Consider the following 23,604-nt stretch of genomic DNA (forward strand, 5'->3'; position numbering starts at 1 on the left):
TCTTCCACATTTATTTTTTTTATTTACAGTTTGACTGTGCTTCACCCCATCAACGGAGTTGTGTCAGGGCCAAGGTGCTATTGAGTGCTATTTACACCTAGTTGTGTTAAGGTACCGTATTTTTCGCCCTATAGGACGCACTTTTTCCCCTCCAAAAATGAAGGGGAAATGTGTGTGCGTCCTATGGGGCGAATACAAGCTTTCGCTGAAGCCTGCGCAACCCTCCGGCGCCAAGCCGTGCCAGACTCCGGAAGGTTGCGCAGAGCTGCCTGCCCTCCCGGGGTCCGCGCAGCTCTGCGCGACCCTCCGGAGCCCGGCGCCAAGCCGCGCTGGGCTCCGGAGGGTTGCGCAGAGCTGCCTGCATTCCGAAGCCTCGGGCGCGCTGAAGAGTGCGCCCGGGCTTCGCACAGCTGTCCGCAAGCCTGGGGAGACCGGCGCGGCTCCCTAGGCTTGCGGATAGCAGGCTGTTCTGGGGGCTGGGGTCGGGGGAAGCTCGGGCTTCCCCCGCACCAGCCCCGTGCCGGGGGGGGGGGATATATATTTTTTCTTTATTTCCCTCCCCAAAAAAACTAGGTGCGTCCTATAGGGCGAAAAATACGGTAATTTTTTTTGAAAGTATGTACAAATTCTATTTTTCTGCCTTTGAAATTTAGCATTTAAACTTCTACAAATGTCTTTGGAACTGGAAAAGAAAGATGCCTTCATGAACATAGACAGGTAAAACTCCCAGGTGACCTGTTGCCCAGGATCCAAAAAGTGCAATGCTCTGATGCACAGGAATTTAATGTTTATTCCTAGCTTTGTCAGAGTGCTTATAATTTGGGGTTTCCCCCACCTTAGCTAAAGTACTAGTAAAGCCAGACACCTGAAACTTAAAGAGCATAATTATTTTGATAATTCTTATCTTTACACACACCAGTTTATATAATTTTTTAATTGAGACATCTCATAAATGTTGCGGAATACAGTACTGTGGCTTTCACTTGATGGAAGCTATGCCTGAGGTAATAAAGCAAGCAGGTTTACATAAAAGCTTAACTTCGTGTTATGTATTAGATCACCAGCAGCATCAAGCTATATTGCACTGTAGAGGGTTGAAAGCATTTCATATATTTCCAGATTTATGCTGTCCACAGCAATCAAGGGGTTGGAGCCAAATGTTCTGCTCCAAGTCATGGAATGATCCTTTTTGTGAACAGAAACTCCTTCTGTGAGTGCAATGGAGTTCTGTATCAAATCCATAGTATTCTGTGGGTGGCCTGCACATTGACAAAGTCAGACAACCACAAGCCAGATGTCAACCATGGTGATCACTGCTAATCCCAATACACAAGCAGGACTACCACTGGGCAGGGGAGTGTGAAATGGAAGGACAGCAACCAATATATTGTCCTCATGTGCCAACTACCACCTTTCAGAAGAATCCATTCTCTATCACTCTGACTCTGATCGCTAGCTGGAAAACTGGAAAAGCACTATCCTAGACACAAGTCAGGGACGCGGGTGGCACTGTAGGTTAAACCACAGAGCCTAGGACTTGCCGATCAGAAGGTCGGCGGTTCAAATCCCCGCGACGGGGTGAGCTCCTGTTGCTTGGTCCCTGCTCCTGCAAACCTAGCAGTTCGAAAGCACATCAAAGTGCAAGTAGATAAATAGGTACCACTCTGGCGGGAAGGTAAACGGCGTTTCCATGCACTGCTCTGGTTCGCCAGAAGCGGCTTAGTCATGCTGGTCACATGACCCGGAAGCTGTACGCCGCAACCTCAGAGTCGGTCACGACTGGACCTAATGGTCAGGGGTCCCTTTACCTTTTTAGACACAAGTCTGGTGTAAGAACCAATCAAATCAAGATAAATGAAGCACAGTGCATAGCACAATATGTTACTTAAAAACAAAAATGAAGGATTAAAGACACTAAGGAACGTCTATGCTATACTGTATTTCTAAATATCAGAAGCTATTTGCTCCAGAAACACCGTTCTGCAGGTTTTTTTTTAGCTTATTATGACTTTTTTGGGGTAAACTGATATGTGGGGCAGGGTTCACCTAACGAGCCCCAACAGCAGAAGCCCTGCAGAAGGGCTTCTGCTTCTGCAATGGGGCTTCTCCACCTGCAATTCCCCACAGCCCCCAAAACTGACTTGGGGGTGGTGTCAGGAGAACCCACAAAACAGCATACAGGAGGAGGAGAGGAAGGATTGTTCCAGCTGGCAAGCTAAAATGCTTGCACAGACAGAATCTTCCATAGCATGACACTGAATTACACCCTGAGTCTCTCTTTTTTAATAGCCTGTGCTGTCATATCTAGCTGTTTCATCAGCACAATGGCAGCATTAAAAAAAATCTGACACTCTGCTGGTGTAACTTGCTCCTTCAATCAAACCTGATCACATGTTGACACAGTAATTTTAAGCTATGAACTAAAATCTATTAAAATATTTGGTTTTAAATAGGAGGCTTTAATGATAAAAGTAACAGTACTCACAGTACTCATCATATTCATAAACTGAATGTGAAAATTAAATTCATGTATTTGATGATACTAATATCTAAGAACAAATAGTACATATTTGAAACAGAGCTGATGAATCTTTTTAAAGAGATTTAAAATCATATTCACAATTTTGGAGTGGTTAGAAAAGCCACAATTTTGTGGTTTTACAAAAAACGTAAAACAAATAATTTTGAACTCCAAAGGCCATTTTTAAGTGGCCTAAAATGTAACCTGAAACCTACTATTAATTATACACCCAGTCATTTTGATGTGCTCAGATTCATTTATAATATCTTGTGTTAGAAATGGAAGAAAACTGACAGCACAATCCTACACATATCTACTCAGATGCAAAGTCCACATCTGGGACTTTCCCCCATATAAGTGTGTAGAGGATTTCAGCCTGAATGAAACATAATTGAGTTGCTGAACTACTGTGAAATATACACACATGAATGGATCACTCTCTATGTAGGCTGCATAAGTAATTTCATATGTAACCAATTTTTATCTATCAATATAAATGTTTTTAATGGTATATACTGAAATTAACACTCCTAGACATTGACACGCACAGACATTAAACAGTAATGCATATATTTTCTTGGTTTTCTTTCTCTGGGTTATGATTAATGCAGCCTATCAGAAGCCAGATGGTGCAAAACCAAAACCATCAATCAAAGTGAAAAGACCACTGAGTACTATTCCACAATGATGTGCTTGCAAATGGAAATTTTGTTCATAGACCCTTGGCTATGATATGCATAGAAAACCATAAACAGGCTTACACTGTCACCAAAGAACTAGCAGAGATGGCCTGTGCTTTGTTAGCTAAAAGCTGGAAAGGCAATGGCCGTTGCTGTGAGGGGGTAAGCTTGCATAAGCCTAAATGCTACTTAGCTTAAAACAAAGTTAAAAGTGAGTTTCAAAATTATTTTAATAATCTTTGCATTGATGACAGTATCTATCAAACTGTCCATTTGCCACTGATTTAATATTGGATAATGCCACACATTAAGAAGCAGCTGCCACTGTCTGCCTGACATATGAATTGGCATTTAATGACTTGTCCTGCACAAGCTTTTTAAATACAGTAATCTCAAATGTCTTCGTTTTACATTGCATTCCCCCCCCCCTAAAGTTCCAAAAGAAAAACAAATGCTCATTCCTTATAAATTCAACTATGATGCCTGGTTCTTGATTCATTTCTCTTAGTAAATTTTGCACACACACAATTTAACATACATGAGAGCTACCACTGAATCTCACAAACAGTATTTTCTCTCTCTCCACACAGTGTTTGTGTGTGAAGATGCAAAATAAATCCAATGCCTCTCTGTGATCTCATACTCACACATGACAACACTTTTATAAATATCTGTATTGCTATTCACGACATCATCTCTACATTCTATATATTCTATACTTTTCAACAGAACTATTTCGCAAGGTATTAATGTCCTGTTGTAAATTATTTTTATTTTTACCTGGTGATGCTGAACAAGTAGCAGCGAATTCAACAAGCTGCCTACAGTGGAATAATTCTACTAAAGTAAATAGAACTTATTTAGGTTATATTGTTGGTAAAATTAATTTCACTTAGGCTTACACTGCTTTGAGGACTCATAGCTTATATAAAGTAATATAAGCTATTGTGGTCTCTGGGTAGTCCCACACATAGGTGACTTGTAAGCTAGATACTTGGTGGTGTGCAGATTGCTTCAGGAGAAAAGCTTTTGAAGAACAGAAAGGCTGTAGCACATCGTCTAGAGCCTACTGTCACAAAGACAGGACTGGATCAAGCTCATAGATGTGCACCTCTGTTACTGCCTGAAATGAGGGGGCAGAGAGGAAGAGAGGTCCAAGGCTATATTTCACCCTAGAATTAGTAAACATCCTTCTGTTAAGAAAACCTCTGCCCCCTTTAAAAATAAAGCTTCAAATACGAAAGTTTCTACAGTTTGTTCCAAGTTTTTTTGTTCATATAACTTCTGTTAGATTACTAAACAATTAGCCAAAACATACATTTAGGTGAAAAAACTCACACCCACACAATTACGGTTATTTCTAAGCTATTTAGATGAAAGTAGTTTGTGTATTCAATATATCTGGCAATGCTACAATCTTGCAAGTACCTAAGATGACTCTTTGATTTGATAAACTATCCCTGAACAACAGCATGATGTGCATATAGGTGAAGGACCAAAACCACACAGCCTAAATTCTTCTATTAAGTTAATCTGTTATCTTTATCAACACATTCTGCCCAATCTGTTTTTCTAAAATAGACACTCAGAAGCAAGATAACACCTCATCAGCTATTTTATATTCCAGGAGTTCAAGGGACAAGACTGAGAGCCTTCTAAGTTCCAGGGGTTGCCCTTGGGATAGACACATCTGTAAAGAGACAGAAGTAAAGAAGTGCCACGCATTAAAAATGAAAATGAGAAAATATACTCCGATCAACTCTTGATCTTTTAATGTTACGTTGTTATGTTGTTACGCTGCTAACGTTACGGTGTTACATTGCTGAGGATACAATAAGACATTGGGGAATTTTATTTCTCTTAGGACAGCAAAAACAAGCAAACTTGGACTAGCCCTGCAAAAAAGGCCCAAGAAGCACTAGCCAAAACAATATAATGGTGTATGTTCACCTGGATTGTATTTTATAAAGATGCAATCTCCCATCTGGGCAGTTTTTCTGTTTTCCTGCCAAAGCACTGTCCCAAAGATGCAAGCCACAGAGGTTATCTCAACCCTAGTATATTATGTCTTAATGCCTTTAAGAAAATGTTTCCTTGCAACATATTAGGAGGCTGTAATACATTTCTTATTTCAGTAAGAGTGCCTTTGTGAACAGACTACTGTTCACTGCCTGATAAAAAGAACTGGCTCCTATAACATCTCTCATTCCCTTGATATGAAACAAAAAAGCTCTTCTCACATGCAACACATGAAAATGTCTTTTGAACTGGAACAGAAGGCACCGAGAAAACAAAATAGCTCAAGAACAACTTGACATGTACTTTTAACAACATAAAGGGATAATGCTGGACTGCATCTGAAAGGAATCATAATGCCGAAGGTGAGGTGGAAAGCGATGTGCTTGGGTACACAATTCTGTATAGTCTGGGTAATGTTCAGGGATGTACGGGACGTCAGGTAGCCAGTGGGTCTGAGCAGATAAGACCAATAGTGGGCCCTGTGATCAGGAAGGTGGTTCTTGCATGTGCTGTAGAGGAAAGTGAGGGGCAGATGGGACTTATCAACCTGGGAAGGTAGCCCATGTAGAAGAAGGAAAACTCTTATCTTAAACCTCCACTGCCTTGTAGGATATCTTTGGGAGAAGAAAAGGCTAAGGAGTAAACCCTACAAAAATGTGGAGTCTCTAAGATGGTTGGATGGCACCTTGTACACCTCCTTCCTGCAGCCAAGCTGGTGCCAATCATATTGCTCTGCTTTTCTATGGACCATATCAGTAAGGCCAAGAGAAAGGTCTTGTTGACTGGGCAGCCCGGGACCTCCATACACACTGCCCAGCCCTGCACCCCGGAGAGGTCACTTTAGTGCTGCTAATGCAGTGGTTTGACTTCACCTTTGGAGACACACTCCATTGTCTCTCGAGACAAGACAGATGCCAATAATAACATGGGTCATGTCCATCTTAAGGAGTGCCTTTACCTTGGTCAGTTTCATGGAAACTGACATTAGTTCCCTGGTGAAGGATCTTTATTCATATTATATGCTAGAAAGACCAAGGAGAGAAATGAATATAATGCTCTCAAGCTAATGAAACAATGAAATACTATCTTAAACCCAATATTGGTTTTATAAGTAGGGAAAATCTGATCAGAGCCTTTGTAGCTTAAATGAAATATATCTTGTTTTAGATCCTCAGCCTCCCTACTTCTCCAATCAATCAGCTGAAGAAAATTCTCAATTTAGAACTATTCCACATCATGCAGAAATACTTCAAAAATGCTGAAAGAAGTCTCATCAGTTTTAGTCAATTGTCAGCTATGACATCTGTTTCTCTACAGGGTTTTCAACAGGCTCCTGGAGCTTGAGTTAACCTCTGCCTTTTTTTGTTTGTTTTAAGACAGCCACTGTGCCCCCGAAGAACATCCTCTGAACTCTTAACAATAAAGATATACCACAAGAATCACAAAGGCAAAATCACAAAACTATTCACAAAGTCAGGGACCAAAAAATAGCAGAGGAAAATGTCTATCACCCATCAAGTGCTTTCAGATGTCACAAAAAATAACAAAGAAGCTCCACGGTCAGTGAAGAGACAGCTTCCCACCATCCTAATCCTGAGACATTACTAAAAATAAGGGCCTATGCTTATTTGTTAAATTTACACTCTTCCTTTCCACCCAATGCTCAAAGCAGCTAACTATGCAAATGCAATGAAATATAATAAACACAATTTGGTACAAAGTAAAAACATGGAAAGAAGATAGGTAAAACAGTAACACAACCACCAGTAAAAACCAACGCCTAGCAGCCAAATATCTGCCTAAAAATGTTTTTGTCTGCTAGCAGAAGGCTGCCAGCGATGGCAAGTAATTCCAAAGTCTGGGGGCGGCTATCAAGAAGGCGTTTGCTCCTAAGGATATATGATCTCTGACAAACAGGTGCAGAAATTCCTTGGACATTTCTCTTCCCCACTTTTGGTATGCACTGTTATCCACATGGATAACAATAATATTTCCCTGGGGTGTCTTTGGTAAGGATAACAGACTAGACAGAATTTGAAACACAGCCTCTGCCTTTCTATAGCCACTCCATTCCTCCAGCTTTCTCAATGGTTTTCTACTCCTCTCTCTCTCTCCCTGAACATAGTGGGAATGGAAGTCCTACGTACCGGACTACGGAAACTCCCAAGAGACAAATTTCTAAATGCAAACAGGGAAATACCCTGCAGCTATGAGGATCTACATATACTATGCAATTATTTCATCTTATGGTTGGTATTGCATGCGGAAATATTTCTAGCACTGTCCAAAACACTTTGGCTCTAATTCAGAGTCTTGCGAGCACACCCGGGGTTTTGATGTCCTTTCTAACTCAGTAGCTTCACCAACCAAAACCACAAATAAACTATACTAAAAGCAGTTTGAAATTGTGCTAGGGAAAGCAAGGGGAGAAAGGCACACCCTCCCTTCAAAGATTAGGATTTTGTTGGATTATAGCCATGATGTGGAAATAAGCTCCGCTAAAGTCACTGTAACTAGCTTACTTCCAAGAAATGTAAGAAATTACACTTTAAAAATGGAATCTGTGGAAAATATTAGGAGCTAAAAATATGTGAAGTAAATTAACTTGCTGGGCTGCCACAAGGCAGCTGCATCAATGTATTGAATTACAGAAACTGTAACCTAAAAAATTTAATGTGATGTGAACATGATTAGGTTACAGCAAATGTTTAAACTAAAAAACAATAGCAGAGGGTTGGTATATTGAAGCTGCTTTGTAGGGGAGTGGGAGCTGGAATGCAGAATGACAAAAGGAAAATGGAGTGTTTCAGATGGACACACAGCAAGATATAAACGTACAGTGTACTGTATTGAGTTGAGATGATTTGGGACATTAGAACACAGCCTTTTCATCTTGCTGCACTTCTCTTATTTTTCTACCTCCATTCCTCTCAACAAACCCTTACACAAGCCTGTGATCTTGAAAAAACTATTTGCCACTTGATTCTGCAAGTTTTGTTATTTATAAAAGGCCCTAAAACAGAGATCAAAAGAACAAGTCTTAAGAATTCATATTCTTTTTCCACACCTCCTGATGAGTCATTAGTAAAATAAGTGCATAAACTCACAACTGAAGTCAAAAACAGTTGAGGATACTTTGATATAGCGCCACAAAGGATATGTGCAAGGAGGCAACAGAGGTTACAAATGGCCCAGTTCCAATAAGAGTGCTAATAAAAGAATAATGGAATTTTCTTGTACTGTGAATGGAGAGAAAAAACCCTGTGCCACCAGGGAATTTAGACAAGGGGGAAAATATCAAAGCTTTGCCTCTTCAGTTGATTCTCTTTATTATATCTTAATTGATCTACTATTACATTTAACTTCAACAGTTCCATATCACAAAACTCCCTTCAGAACTCATAGTTGTCAATCTTTTTAAAAGAACCATTAATCAATTTACACAAGCTTTGCCATTTGAAGCATGATGCCTATGATTGCACAGCAAAAAAAGAACACTAGCTAAAAACATTTCACAATTTACACCTTTACACCTATATATTACACAATTATACCTATATAAGCACAATTACTGCTTATATATCATTTTACATATGCCTCTCTTTCTGTGTGTCCTGCTCTTTCAAGGAGATTTATGTACCCAAAATTCCAGAAGACAGTATTAATAATAAAACAAATTAAAACTTCTAAAACCTCCTCCTCCAAAATTAATAAGCCAGCAGTCATAACACATTTAATTATTAGCTCAAAATGTAAAAATCTACAAGCCAACAATTAAAAGGAACAGATGGGGGGAGGTCTCACTCTCTGATGGCTGGCCCACCATGGTCGAGGTGTGGCTATGGATAAGGCCTTCCTGCACACCACAAAGCAGCCTCCAATTCTCCCTCCATCCAGCCACTAAAACTGTGGAGCACAGCTTTCCAAACTGTGCGTCACAACATGTTAGTGTGTTGGCTGCAGTGTGTAGGCGTGTCGCACGAACGCTCCCAATGCTCCTCCCGGGACTGGAAAGAGGTTAGTTTAACCTCCGATTTGCTAGTAAAACTGAATTATTGTGTCGCAAAATGACACATGTCCAAAAAGTGTGTCACCAGCATGTAAAGTATGGAAAGCTCTGCTGTAGAGGGTGGGTAGAGAAGGGAGGGGAGGGAAAGAAACCACAGAAGAGCAACGAAGGTGAGAAAAGAGAAAAGAAAGGGGGAAACAAGGTAGGGCTCTAGCACATTGGGTTCATAGGGAGCCCAGTGAGAAACCACAGTACATGACCAGCCAGTGGGAGGAACCATCCTAGACTGATGACTGTCCTCCTTATCAAATTCATTTAAAAACCTGAATTACCAAAATTGTGATAAACATGTCATGGCTACCTGACAGGGCCGTATTGTTATCTGTTTTCCAGATGGCTACCACTAGCTACCTTGAACCATGTTCTTGCTTTTGCCTATTCAAGACAATGTTGATGGACAGGTAACCATGATTTCTGAGATTCTTCTGCAGTTGTGAACAGTAGTGTAGGGTGTGTCATTATTCCCTCCACTCAGGATGATGTGACTGCCCACATACACTGTTAGAGAGATGGGAAGGATCTGTGCTGGAAATGGATTCCCCATAAAGCAGTAGATGCATTCATTACAGTGGGTTAACATCCACATTTTACAGTTTGAGAATCAGTTTTAGACACATAAAGAAAGCCAAGTGCTTGAATTATTCCAACACACAGCTGTTCAATTATGGCTGGTGCAAAGGAGGAATGCAAAAGGCCTCCCCATGGAAACTTCACCAAAGGGTACAAATCCTAGCTAGAGGAGTATAAAAGAAAATAACCTTCTCAGAATGGTGCTGATTGACATAAGATCCACTGCTGTTGGTCTGAAAATGTGCAGAGCAAAATGTATCAAGACCCCATTGATCTCTAATGACCTAATTCAAATTAAACTACACCAAGGAATGGGAGGAAAGGGAAAATCCATAGGTGGTCCTAACAGAGAGTCAGTGGTGTTTTATTCATACAAGTAGGTAAAATGATTCATCAGAGTCAATGACTGGCTGGTCCAGGTAAACAGGATAGCCCTAAACTCCAACCAAAGGTAAAGGGTTGTTGTTGTTGTTGTTTTTACACAGTAGGCACGTAGCTCTATCCTCAAAGATTGATCCTAGCAGTACCATGTCCCCAAGCAACAAGAACCACCCCCCAAGGTCACCACAGGGGTTGAACTGGTTGTACATTCTTTAGTAGCTTAAAGGGTGTGTATACCATCATCATTAGCAGAGTAGTATTACTGACAAAAAAAATCTGCAATTTATTTTTACCTTGTGATCATATGGGTTGTACGAGTGAAACAATCTTGACAGTTCTTTCGTTCTCTGTTTTTTCTGTAGAAAAACAAGGAAACGTAGCATTATAGAACTGAAAAACAAAATTATTACATGTTGGATGAAGCCGTAGGAAACCTATTTGACTGCAAATAAAAAATATGCTTCATTCACATATTAGTGCTCAGGTTTAATAGTTTCATGTTGTGGAAATCAGAACTTTTCCACCAAGTTTTTTATTGCTGCTGTATCTATGTTGTGATTAATGCAATGAATGAATTGACTGTGGCAATCCTACTGTAAGTTTACACTGATTACTGTTAACCAACTTTTTGAAACATGTGCGTGAGTGACAGCAAGAAACAATGCAGAGGATTATGTGTGTTTAAAATGTCCACAACTTCACTGGTTACAGTGCACACAGTTTAGTGTAGGGTAGGCTGAGGATACCATCACTGGGCAGCTAAACTATACTTGCCAATGTCCCAGTTCCAGCCTATGGGCCCACCATGGCACCCCAGGCAACTTCAGAGTATGGCAGCCTACCAGCTAGCCAAATTGAGGGTGTGGGCAGCAAGCAGCACCCCAAAACATTCCCTCAGGATGCCCATCTCCCACTTAACTCCACCATGGATGCTGCCAAGTTCCTCTCCCACTTGCGACAAGCTTGTGACAGGTTCTCGACAACTGCTGGGAGGAAGGCAAAATCTGCTCAGAGCCAGGCCTAATTATACCTTTAGATAAATTTCCTCCTTGCAGCAAGCCTCAGTACACAGCTGTGTACACCAACATAACTTCAAATTAAGAACAAAATGAAGGTGGGCGAGCAGGTATGTTGGTGACAGCAATGATGCAGCTGCAAGGTGGTCCTGTATTTATAGCAGCTGATTGGCTTTTAGAAGTGAGGCCTCCGCAGAACCCTGTGCTAACCTGATGCCAGATACCCTCTTTCAAACCCTGTGGGGCACAAACTGGCGTCAAGGTGGGAATCTGGAACTTGCAGGGATAGATTCTGTGCCAACTGTATAAAGACAATGTCCTCATGTCCTGATTTCACTGACATGCGTGGAAGCGGGCTTCCGTGAGTATATCCTTAGCTGGAGAGAGGCCAACAGGTTCAAATGGGTGCAATATACATGATTTCTGAAATAAATCCAGCAGCTGGGGCTGCATGTACATAGAAAACTTTTTAAAGCTGAAATCTCACTAATAACACGTTTGAACTGTCCTTCAACCAGCCTGTTCCTCTTACCAAACAGCTGATTTGCAGAAATTCAGCTTTTAAAAAGGCTTATGTACACACAGCCCCAGCTACTCTGTGATGGACTGGAGCCAGAAAATGGATTAATTTCAGTTAAGGGATTGTTAGAGAGCAGAGTTCCCATCATCACAGAACATTTACTGCCAGTCTATTATGCCACTGAGATTATGTGATAGTGCCTCAAGTTCACAGGGGTGGTCTAAGACAACTTTCATGCTATATACCAAATACTACGGGTTAATAAGCCAACCTTTTCTCATTTTTGTGAAAGACTGTCCCTGGATGGATGAAACACAAATTAAACTCACTAAAAGAATGCACATTAATATTAACTGACACTATCGTTTTTAGTTTGAAAGCTTTGGGACCAAAAGCAATTTAAAAAAACAGCAACCCACAAACTCCTCTCTGTATGAATTAAAATAGAGTTGATGCCATCTTGTTCAATTAAATTACTTCCCACATTAAAAGGAACCCAGAGGAATGAGCAACAAGGTTGATAAACACAAAGTGGTTGCATAATTTTCTGACCAGATATAAGCACGTTTCTGAAAGCCCCAAAGTTATAAACACTATTTGCAAAATTCCTAATAGATTTTACTGTAGAGCTTGAAAGGTGATGTACTATTTTACAATGCTATGCGATCATGATGGATATTTATGAAGCAGGCCTCCACAGATCAGAAGAATGAAACATGCAAATCTGACCTTTGATATATACTAAGATTAAAATAATTTGACTTATTATATCTAGCAAAGGATTATAGTGGACATGTATGAAAGTATTGGTCTGCATAACAAATCTGCAGAAATGTAGAAAAGGTGTGTGGGTGTGGGAAGTATATCTACAGTCTCTTTATAATTATTAGAGTCTTACCAGAAACACAGTTTAGAAAGAGGCAAAATGAGACCCAAAATTGTGCAAGTGGAACTCTATTCACACAACATAATTTTGCCACCTCCTTTCAATTTCCTTATTTCTCCATGTAAATCTCTACCTTTTCGTGTGTATGATTGTGTTAACTTGTTTTAATATGAAATTAAATGATTAGAAAACATACTCACTGAAACTGGGTGATGGCTGGCATTAACAAAAGTTTGAATTGAATGATGCCAATGAAACTAATGAAACTAAACTCTAATCACTTCCTCAATCTCCTGCGAAAATGAAACTCCTAAGTAAAAGAATAATAATAATAATAATTTTTAAAAATTCCTGGTATCTACTGACCCATGTATACACATCTCAACATCTCACGTAAGATGAGCTGTCCTTTAAAGATGGGGAGGAGGGAGAGAGAGATCACTTACTACTTGGGCTGGAACTTGATGCATTTTTGCAGCAGGAGTCCCAGGGCGTGGGTAAAACTGGTTAATAAAAAGACTTGGAAACTTGTACTCTTCTACAAGCTTCATGGTTTCTTGAAAATCTTCATCTGTTTCCCCTGGAAACCCACAAATGATGTCTGTGGCAATTGTTATTCCAGGCACTCTGAAACGAATGAAAACAAGAAGTGTTAAGCTGAAGACTGGACATATTAGCTTCTTCCCCTAGCAAAATATTAGGCATTTAGCGTGTTGCATAACATACAAAGCATTTCCTATGGAAACTGACAACCATTAAATATAGCTTTATATAAGGAAAAGCCCAAACTACAAAATTCAACTAGCTTAACTGTCATGGTTTCTCTCCAATACACCCATAAATTTTAGTTCTGCAAGGAAGCTTAGAATTTCTAAGAGATCATTCTCGGCATGATACAAAAAACTAAAATACTCAGGGTTCTTTCAGGGAAGCCGTAACAGTTAAACCATTTTATATTTGCAACATAGATGTCTGCCCAGAGACCAAGGACGAAGTTAGGAAGGTATCATTTTTGAAAGCAAATGACCAGCTAGACTACAATACTTCAGGGCATTTCTCCGCAGCAATTTCCAGGGCTTCCAGGCTAGCCAGACTCATTGGAGGCACACTGGAAGAGAATGGGACCTTTCTAACCCATGCTGTTGATGGTAAGCCATTTGTGTGGGTGGTATGCTGAATTCTGGAATATTCCCCTTCTAGGGTATGGGGTGTGGACTACCAAGGGGATGTGGTAATTGTGCAATGTCAGCACATCCAAGAATGTACACTGACATATACTGAACATATTTTTGAGCTCTTCCAGGATTTGCATAAATATGTACTCCAAAATTATAATACAGAAACATTCTGAATTCTGTCCTTGCTTCACATGGGAAAGATTTGCAGCTCTGACAGGCTTAAATGAGGCAAGCTATACGACTCTACAAATGAATGGCAAGTAGCACTGTCTGACATCTCCAAGATTAATAAGATGCACATTATATTTGACAAAAAGCAGTTACAGTTTAGTTATACCAGTCATTTTAATGACACAGCTGGCATTAGCTAAAGCATGTGATACCTACAGCATTGGTAATGACATCCACTGCATGTGTATTTCCCAGTTTCTATGGGAACGTGAATGGTAAGTTTCAGTCATGCTAGATTCAGTGAAATGTCCATGACATGTGTTCCATCCAAGGAAAAAAACCAAAAACCCTCTCTGATTGACATGGAATAATTTTGGTGCTAAAATGGAAATTAAAAACTAATGCATTTCCCTCCCTAAATGTTTCTTTCCAAACAAAATGAAAACTTGGATAAAGAAGAGCAGCAGGCCTGACCTAAATCATAAGATCCCTATGGTTCTCCTAACATTCTTATAGACAATAACACAAACACATTTTAAAAGTAAAAAAGATGTAAAAAGTCAGTAATTCAAAAAAGAAAAAATGAAATTACTCCAACATCCTCTTTTTTCTTGACCAATTTTTAAAATTATGATTTTTTAATTATTTTTTCTCAGAAAAAAATATTTTTTTTCCTCAGAAAAAATAAGGAGCTGTTGGGGTATTGCATTCTAATTTGCAAGCTTAAAACAATCCCAGGGGTCTGAAAATATTTCCAGTATGTTCATATTGAGCACCTATTCCTAAACCAAATGCAAAAAAGCACTGTGCTAAAAAGAATCTGCCAGTAAACCCACGTCTGAGCAGCATAACTTCAGATTGCTATAATAATATTGAATGACCAAATGCTCATCCTTATAAAAACAACCTCTTCAAATAGAAATCAGTCTGTCAAGGAAATGTTGTAGCCTAGCTTCCTCCCTCACTTTTGGGTGAGAACCCACCCAAAATTGCATGAAATCTTGCACGCTCTATAAGATCTTGCCCAAACGGAAGTGACTGGTTCTCATCTCTAAAGCCCTAACCTGCATGGGACCAGGGTATCTTTAGTATTGCTTCCATTCATATAAATGGTCCTAAGCTTTACCATCTGGGATGGAGGCAGCATTCAGAAAATGATTCTTGGTGAAAGGATACAAATATGCATTGAGTGTCACCCTTTCATTTGCTAACTATCTGAGGGAATTAATCAAACATCTACACCAAAAACTGTCTATATATTCCTATTGTGCCATGTAGTATACAAGTAAATGAAAAAAGCACAAACAGATGTTTAGAAACCAGGGCCTGACACATCTTTAAGAAAAGCCTAAATGAAAGCTACCTCTGGCCAGTATAACAGTGTCATAAAACACTTTGTAGTAGCAGAAAATAAAACCATTTGGATCCATACTGAAAAACAAAAAATATAAATTCAGTATGCGGTATTCAAGGAAGTTTTACTAGAATAAAAATACCGAAATAAATGGATCTAACTTATCCTTGCTCTGTAATTGAAATGTGTCTACTGTGAGTAAAACATAGTTGAATACCACCCAGTTTAAGGAAGTTCCTTTCTAAAATGCCAGTTATTGTGTGTTCTATTATAAGTTCATTATTTAAGCCTTCTGTTTGGATTACTTTTAACAAACGCAAATCTGTTGATGATGTTCATATTTCCAATAAATACATCAGCAGGAGACTCCTCACAGGCAGGACACCTGCTAACATCTTTTATTCATGTACATGCTCCTGGTGCAGAACAATTACATTGTTTCATATATTGTAAAATGTATTCTATAAGCAGCTGATATATTACTGCAGCCTACTCTGTCAGGCACTTTCCTTTGTGCTCTAGTTGCACCGAAGTACAAAATGACTTTTCACTGTTGCATTTCCTTTTAAAAGTCTGTAATGACAACACACTGCAACACTCGACAAACAGTGAATATTTTAAAATGCAAATATGTCTTTCAGGCTTTTAAAAAATGCAATTTGTTTCCATTGCTTCATATACCAGAGGGAAGAACAAGCGATGGCAATGCTTTCCTAGACACATGAGGTCACAGTAACTAGAGCTTGGGTTCTGAGAGGTGCCCACCCACTCCACAAATAAGTGTTTTGTCAAGGCTTTTCACCTCTTCTCCTTTTAACTCTTGTGGCACGCTACTACCACCTAATTCCCAGAAAGAAGACTTCCTCATCTAAGCTCTTGGCTACTCGCTCCCATCAGACGTAACCTTTGACACACACTGGCTGAACTCAGGAACAGAGGAAGCAAAATTTGCAGCAATCCAAGATTTAAAGAGAAGTGGGCTACTGCAAATATACAACCACTCAAGCACAACCTTCAATGGGGAATCTTTGTTTTAATCACCATTACTCTCAGATTTTCAGCATCCTGACTATGAACATTTTCATTAACCTATCTGCCTGAAGTACTGAGCTGCCCCCTTCCAGAAACATGTCGTACTGTGTGTTATTTGAATGAGCCACTAAAAGATTTATCTATCAAGTAATTCATCATCCGATAACTTTCCACAGCGTGTTTGACATATATGCTTGGTAAATTTCCTATCTATATCATGCCAAGCGGTAGGAAGAATTTATTTCCCATCCTATGAATAAATGTTAAATATCAACACATTATAAACACTACAAAACAGGCAGAAAGGACTCTTCTGCAGAGTATTTTTGAATAGAGGAAATAACTGGACAATTCAGATTTAGGCAGCAATTGAGACATTTGATTATAAACTGAGATATTCTAAGTTCCTTTGGCTTTTTCCTTCTAGGCTTATTGACAGGGTGGCGTTAATCTATCTATCTATCTATCTATCTATCTATCTATCTATCTATCTATCTACAGAATCCTCTGCTTCAATTGCATGCTGAGTGAAATGAGTCTTCTTTCTGTTTCTGTAACAGTAGTGGAGGCTTCTAGAGGTAGCTTTCTCAGCAAGCAGAAGTAGCCTAAATGCCTTTTGCTCCCAACTTTCATCATTGATTTCTTTGAAGGCACAATTTCAGTTTGGAGCCCCATTTGGGCTTACTTATCCTTAAACAGTCTACACTTGCCATACAAATGAAACCCTGTACAAAACTTCATCAAAGATTTATAACTTCAGATCATTACTGTTTTATGACTTTAAAATGAGAGACTTAAGACAAAAGCTCAACATCCTTAAACTTCATTTCCATTAAATCTCTAATAAATACCATCTGGTGTGTACTTTGGGGATATAATACACGTCAAAAACTCAGCCACATTATGAGAACCAGCACCAAGTTTATCTGAAATGCATATTTGAACAGATGTGTTTAAATTACATCTCCTTCTATGCACATGCATAAATTCAGAGCAAGCGTGTGTTGATTTAAAATGCATAAAAATGGGATTTGGAGATGCATCACAAGTGAATGGCATCTCAATGGATCAAGGCTCACATTACTAAAGGTCATTACTAAAACTAAGGTTTGCATTTATTAAGAGTTGCATCGGGGAAATGATCATGAGAACTGGCTTAACATTTGCTGCATGATAGCAGTCACTGAGAACTGTCAGCTAATTTTCTGTTACATCTCCACATTTAGTTTTCAGCACCATCGCTAAATATTATTTGCTCTACTAAAACAGGAGACAAAATTATTTAGCTGTAAGCTGCTCAACCTGGCTTTAAACAGCTGCGTATGCCAGTTTGGAATAAAGTAGAAATTCCTTGCATTTGGCACGGTGATTTCAGAAGACGGAGCCCCAACAACATGAATTTCATTCTCTCAACACCAATTTCAAGCTATTATTATAAAATGGCATGTTCAGTAAGGAAAACTTGTCCGGATGGTTCAATAATTCATGCACAGAGCAGTGCTGAGGTGTAGAGACAGGGACTTGGAATGGGAAGACTTGTTTAATTCTTCACTCAGCCATGCAGCTTGTGGGGTGGTGTTGGGCAATTCAAGATTTCATAGGTTAAAACTCCTCACTGGATTTGTGTGTGAATAAAGTGACCAACCTCAGCTAGCCTTGCCCCTTTGCCAAAGCCACTTACCCCTTCACATCTTACTGAAGCCCCTCTCTCCCTCCTTATCAAAATCACTCTTCCCCTTAGACATAATCAAACCTCTGCTTGCTGGCCTGGGCATCACATGCCTGCCTGTGCTGCATCTCCAGTTCCCTACTTCTCATGTTCCTCCTCTGATGGCTTAGCAGCTCTGTAGTTCACAGTGCCACCTGTAGGCAGCCATGCAAACTGCAGCATGATGACATCCTTAGGAAAATATGCATTAGGAGAAATTAAAAATAAATAGTTCAATATGTACCACCCTGACACTCCTTGAGAAAAGGGGTGTGTGAATATGCAAGATTTAAGAGTATGTGCTTCACACTTTACATCAGAAGCACAAGTCAGCTGCATTTCTACAAGTCCTGTCTCTTTCGTGTGACCAGCCTATAGCCCAATCTTCTGCTGGTTTACACAGCTAAGTTCAGTAGGGGTTACTCATCTTCAGGTGTTTAGGACATAGAACATGCGGAGGTGTACTATGGAAAGAAACCATGACCTGTGGTCCACATTCAGCACAGATGTGAAAACCATCATTACCTACTGGCACCCCAAGAATCTGCTTACAAACTACTTAAAGAAATATGGCTGTAATTTTTCTTACATGAAGCGCTGGCATGCTATGTGAGCACTCAAATATGTTAACTGTTTTATAGGCGATGTTTGTCTTTTCAAGAAGACCACTCTGTAAGTTTGGTATTTACTGTGATTCTGTTGCCTAGATACTCTGGAAGTTTCAATCAATAGTCACCAGTAACTATCCTTGCAACTGTCCTCAACACACAATGTTGTTTGAATTAACATTATTTTGCTAAGAATGTTGCAATGCATTCACAGTGATTTCAGATTGTTATGGATTTGTTTACCTTGGAACTGCATAAGGTGGGTGAAGAACAATCAAGTTGCTGCATATTCTGAACTCCAAGAATGGGAGGAAGACTGGGGGTTGCCTGGCAGTTGTGCAGATCATCTTGACAGCACAGTGCCAAACAAGCAACCTCTCCACCTCTCATTTCTACATTTACAACCCTCTCTCTCCAATCTGGATTGGGACCAAAGCGGAGGAAATTTTGAAAATTCATTTTCATGGCACTCTCCTCCTTACATAAAAATCATGCTCACTCCAGGCTGCTATTAGCTGCAGAGGGTGGGAAGAAGACAGGTACAGAGTTGTATCTGTCTCTCCTTCTACTCACCAGGATTCTTGGTTTCTTCTTTGGTGTGTTTGTGATGACAGTTCTCCCATGTCTATTTTGTCTTTTAGATCTACTGAAATCAGTGGAGCTTAAGTTCTTAAATACTTGCAAAATGGGATTTAGGCGCAGTTACCTAAGTTGTAATCAAACAACTCACGGCATTTGCTTTTGCAAATGGTTATAACCATAAATAAGCAAAAACCTTTTTAAAATCCAGAGGTGGCCTCTTGAGAAATGCTCTTCAGCAGAGTTGAGGTGGGGGGAAATGATGAGACTAGAAAACAAGTGAGCTAGCTTATAAATAATTACATGTGCCAGAAGCTGTTCGACTTGAAACAATATAAACTCAATAAAAAGCCATTGCCCTAAAGCATGAATTTAACTTTTTTATTGTTCATGTCAGTGGAATGCTTCTCTTTAAATGGTTACTTCACAAATCAGTCAATGTTTTGAAACATGTTACTACGACAGCAGCACATCTAACTATTCTTGGGGAAATGGAAGCAAATAGTATGTACACTTTCAGAAACAGTGGATCTCATGGCTATGAAAACCTGGAAATACATTTCATAAAATAGCCTAGGAATGAAAACAGAAGCCACAAGTGGGAATTACAACAAAACAGTGCAATGGGGAGGAGTGCTCCTGAAAGGTTTCTGGCCAACCAAACATGCCCTCTTTCAGCATTTCCCCACTCGATTTTCTGCCCCTCTCAAGTCAATCAGAAATATGTGCCCATGGAACACAGTTAGCCCTCAGTGGGGTGTTTTGATGTCCTCCCCCTTTATACAGTATTCTAAATAGTGTGTTTTTGTCATTTTAAACGCCTCGGAATTTCCCAAGCTTGCTGATATGAATGGTGTATTTTGGCTGCACTAGGACAGGCACTCTGAGAATGATTACATTATTAGTATATTTTATTACTGTGTGCTTGGAAAGCATGTTCTCTTCTCTTAGGCAAAGTCCACAAACTTATCTCATGCTATTCCACCATTTAAAAGCTTTATTAGAAACATTTAAGACTTACAAATACCTATATGAAACTTTTGCCTACAGAGTAGGTGAACATGCCTTTCAAATATGATGTATATATCTTCCAGTCATTTCATACCTTGTGTGTTATTTATAACTAATTTCCAGTTTGATGAATATAAACATTGCTATGTTTTCTTTCTTTCTTTTTGTCTGCTCACTTTGTTCCAAGGTTCCCAAAAATGCTAGAGACAGATCTGAATAATTGCTAGCTTTTATATCATCTAAGGAAAGTGGCTTTTGCTTTTTTGTTGCAAGCTGCTATGGTGTAACATACGATCTTTTGCTCTGTGCCCAAACTATCATAGTGATTCTGCAGCAAAAAATCCAGAATCAGCATCACCATCTAAAGGTCACTATATATTGTCATAGATACATTGCCCCCAGTGCTTTTCATTGAATGTTGAATCCAAAGAAAAACTCTCAGTAACTCAAAAGCTCGCTTGCTATTTTGTCATCTTTACTTGAGATGGTTTAAAATAATTAGCCAATATATTTTCCAATCTTCCATGATTTCAAATTGGAAGCGTTATCTTTGCTTGGCCAGTCCAACTCTATTTCCCATCACAAAATAGGTAATTTGTATTACTCCTCTTAGGCTTTAACGATCTGAGGGTGTTTTCAGTGAAAACTATTACCCACATGGAAGGAGGAAACCTAAATATCTTAAGCAAATACATTCCTTGACTAAGAGTGAACTGCATACAGAAACTAAGTAGAGTACACACTGTATTTTCCACAGTGTTATAAACAGGTCCCCTGTAGGCAAGAGGCTAGACGATAAATGATCGGAATGAATGGAATGAAGACGTGAATGTCTGGAAGTTTTAAATGTAACACTAAGTCACAGGGCAATGTTTCTGAATGCAGGATTCAAGGAAGAGGGTATATTGCAAGACTAATGGCTAACTGAGATAACACTTTTTTGGTCACTGCTCAATTGGATGACTTAAGCAGTTGCCAGCAGTAGGTGTATGAATCAAGTCTGCTTGAGGACTGAAACACACAGTGTGAGTGAAACTACCCTGTCACTTCATAAAGTTCCTGACCAAAGTTAACTGCCACATCTCTGGGGGGGAAACCCAAAGCTTTTTCTTTTTTTAAAAGGGCAGACAAGTCCAGCAACAAGTTAACTTTATTAGGAAAATGTGCTGTTGTTTTCAGATATAAAAGCTAACTTTTCTAAATAAAAGAAAGTACTTTTTTATGCAGGCTGAAGATCATCAATCAGATACACTCAAGTTAAAATCATAGAGAAGGATGCATGGCACGAGGCGGGTATCTTCACTGTAGTCTTTTCAGCATCTGCTAAATATATTTTTGTTTAAGCAAGCCTATCCAGACATGCAGAAGTTGTCATGTGTCTAACCATGTGTTACAGCTTATTATTGATTTCAGGTTTCTTTTTTTTTGAATGTATGAATATTTTAAATATTTGTTTTAAACTGTTTTTTACTGACCATTTTACTGTTTTATTCTTTTTGTAAAGCACTTTTATTAGAATCAAAGGCGATATAACTGCTGTGAAATAAACAAACGAGCATTAAGCCTAACAATATTACAAACCTTATATATATTATCTTCTTCTTCTCATATTGTATGCATATGAGGGCCTGAAAATTTCATCAAGCATTTAAAATGATAATTCTACCGCTGCAAGTGTATGAGCTACCAGAAAAGCCGTATTTTAAAAATCCATTAAGAACCCTTCATTTGAAAAGCATTACGATCTATTGGATCAGTGATCTGTAAATGAAGAAGGATCAGCAAAAGGACTGTAATTAATCTGAAGGTGCTTGTCAAAAATTGCTTGTTAATATTACATGCTGATGATGAGCATTAGTAGAAAGCGAGCTGTGCAGCACTGCTGAGGAAATGCACTGCCTGAAAAACTGCACTTGCCAAAATTTAGATATACAAAACACAAGGGATATTGTGTACCCAAAAGCCTCGCATGATTATTTGTTACTATCTAAATTTCAATTGATGATGAGTTATATATTAGAAGAAGAAGAAGAGTTTGGATTTGATATCCCGCCTTTCACTCCCCTTCAGGAGTCTCAAAGCGGCTAACATTCTCCTTTCCCTTCCTCCCCCACAACAAACACTCTGTGAGGTGAGTGGGGCTGAGAGACTTCAGAGAAGTGTGGCTGGCCCAAGGTCACCCAGCAGCTGCATGTGGAGGAGCGGAGACGCGAACCCTGTTCCCCAGATTACGAGACTACCGCTCTTAACCACTACACCGCACTGGCTCTCAATTCATGAAGAATGCATTTCATCCTTTGCAGAAAGTGGGGCAGCTTCCAACTTCTACACGTTGTGAAAATATTTAAAATGTAATATATTACAAAAATGCTCCGTGCCAAAATGGTCAAAATACAACAAATGCTTCAATTCCATTCAATGGGAAGCCTAACGTCTGTTTTGCTAGAGGCAGCTTAGCATAAGAGAACCATTCTGGGGAAACGAAGACATGAGTTTATTTATGGGATGTCCACAAATAAATCCATTATGGGAGAACAGACCTAGGTAAAGAGGTTTTAAGCTCTTTTTAAAATACGTATGTGGCAGTAGCATAATCAATAACTCAAATACTGATATGTACTGCAGTCACTGGCTGGCTACTCTGTTGCTGCCATCTCCTTCTCTTGTTGGGGAACAAAGAGTTTGAGATGGGAAGATGTAGTGTTGTTTCCATCTTGGACCCTTGGCTGCAGGTTGCTCTGTCCCAGTAGGTTGAAGGAGATGGTGGTCTAGGAACAAGGGGGCAGTTGAGCAAAGAGTGCAGGCACTGGAGACCCATTAGAATGGCCCATCCCAGAAGGATGTCTGAGTGTCCTTGGGTAGTTTGCACACTGCCATGTCTGGGGTTCCTGTTGATGTTTTTAGCTATGTTGTGGAATTCAAAGATGAGGTGGGTGCTTCAATATAAGCAACTACGGTATCTTCCTGTATAGGCTGCCTGGGCTGGAAGCTGGGGACACTGTGCTGTTGTGTTTCTGTATTTATCTCAATGGCATATTCCATAAGATGCCGCTTATTTTGGGGGGGCCCACATGGCATTTGTTCACTATCTGCATAAACTGATCAGTGAGGTCATCCAGAAATTTAGAGTGTGGTTATCCAATATGTGGCCTACATCTTATTTTTATTTGATTTTGATGAGGTGGTAGACCAGGGTTTGAGATTCCTAATGAGTCAGATGAGAAGCAATATACTGAAACTCAGTTCAGGCAAGAAAGAAGTGCTGCTGGTCAGTTGTTCACCTGTCAGACTGATGGAATTC

General features: G+C 39.5%; 1 protein-coding gene across 4 annotated transcripts in view; it reads right to left on the reverse strand.

The window, feature by feature from the left end:
- CDKAL1 (CDKAL1 threonylcarbamoyladenosine tRNA methylthiotransferase) overlaps positions 1-23,604 on the reverse strand; it is a 236,361-nt gene that overhangs the window by 45,161 nt on the left and 167,596 nt on the right. For all 4 annotated transcript variants that reach the window (XM_083518684.1, XM_083518683.1, XM_083518685.1 and 1 more), the window contains 2 exons: positions 13,109-13,289; positions 10,534-10,596 (listed from right to left, as the gene is read on the reverse strand). In XM_083518684.1, coding sequence (XP_083374810.1) covers positions 10,534-10,596; positions 13,109-13,289 — 244 coding nt within the window. The remainder of the gene's footprint in view (positions 1-10,533; positions 10,597-13,108; positions 13,290-23,604) is intronic.

This window comes from Podarcis liolepis (assembly GCF_965112155.1).
Source record: "Podarcis liolepis genome assembly, chromosome: 8".
Taxonomy (NCBI): Eukaryota; Metazoa; Chordata; class Lepidosauria; order Squamata; family Lacertidae; genus Podarcis; species Podarcis liolepis.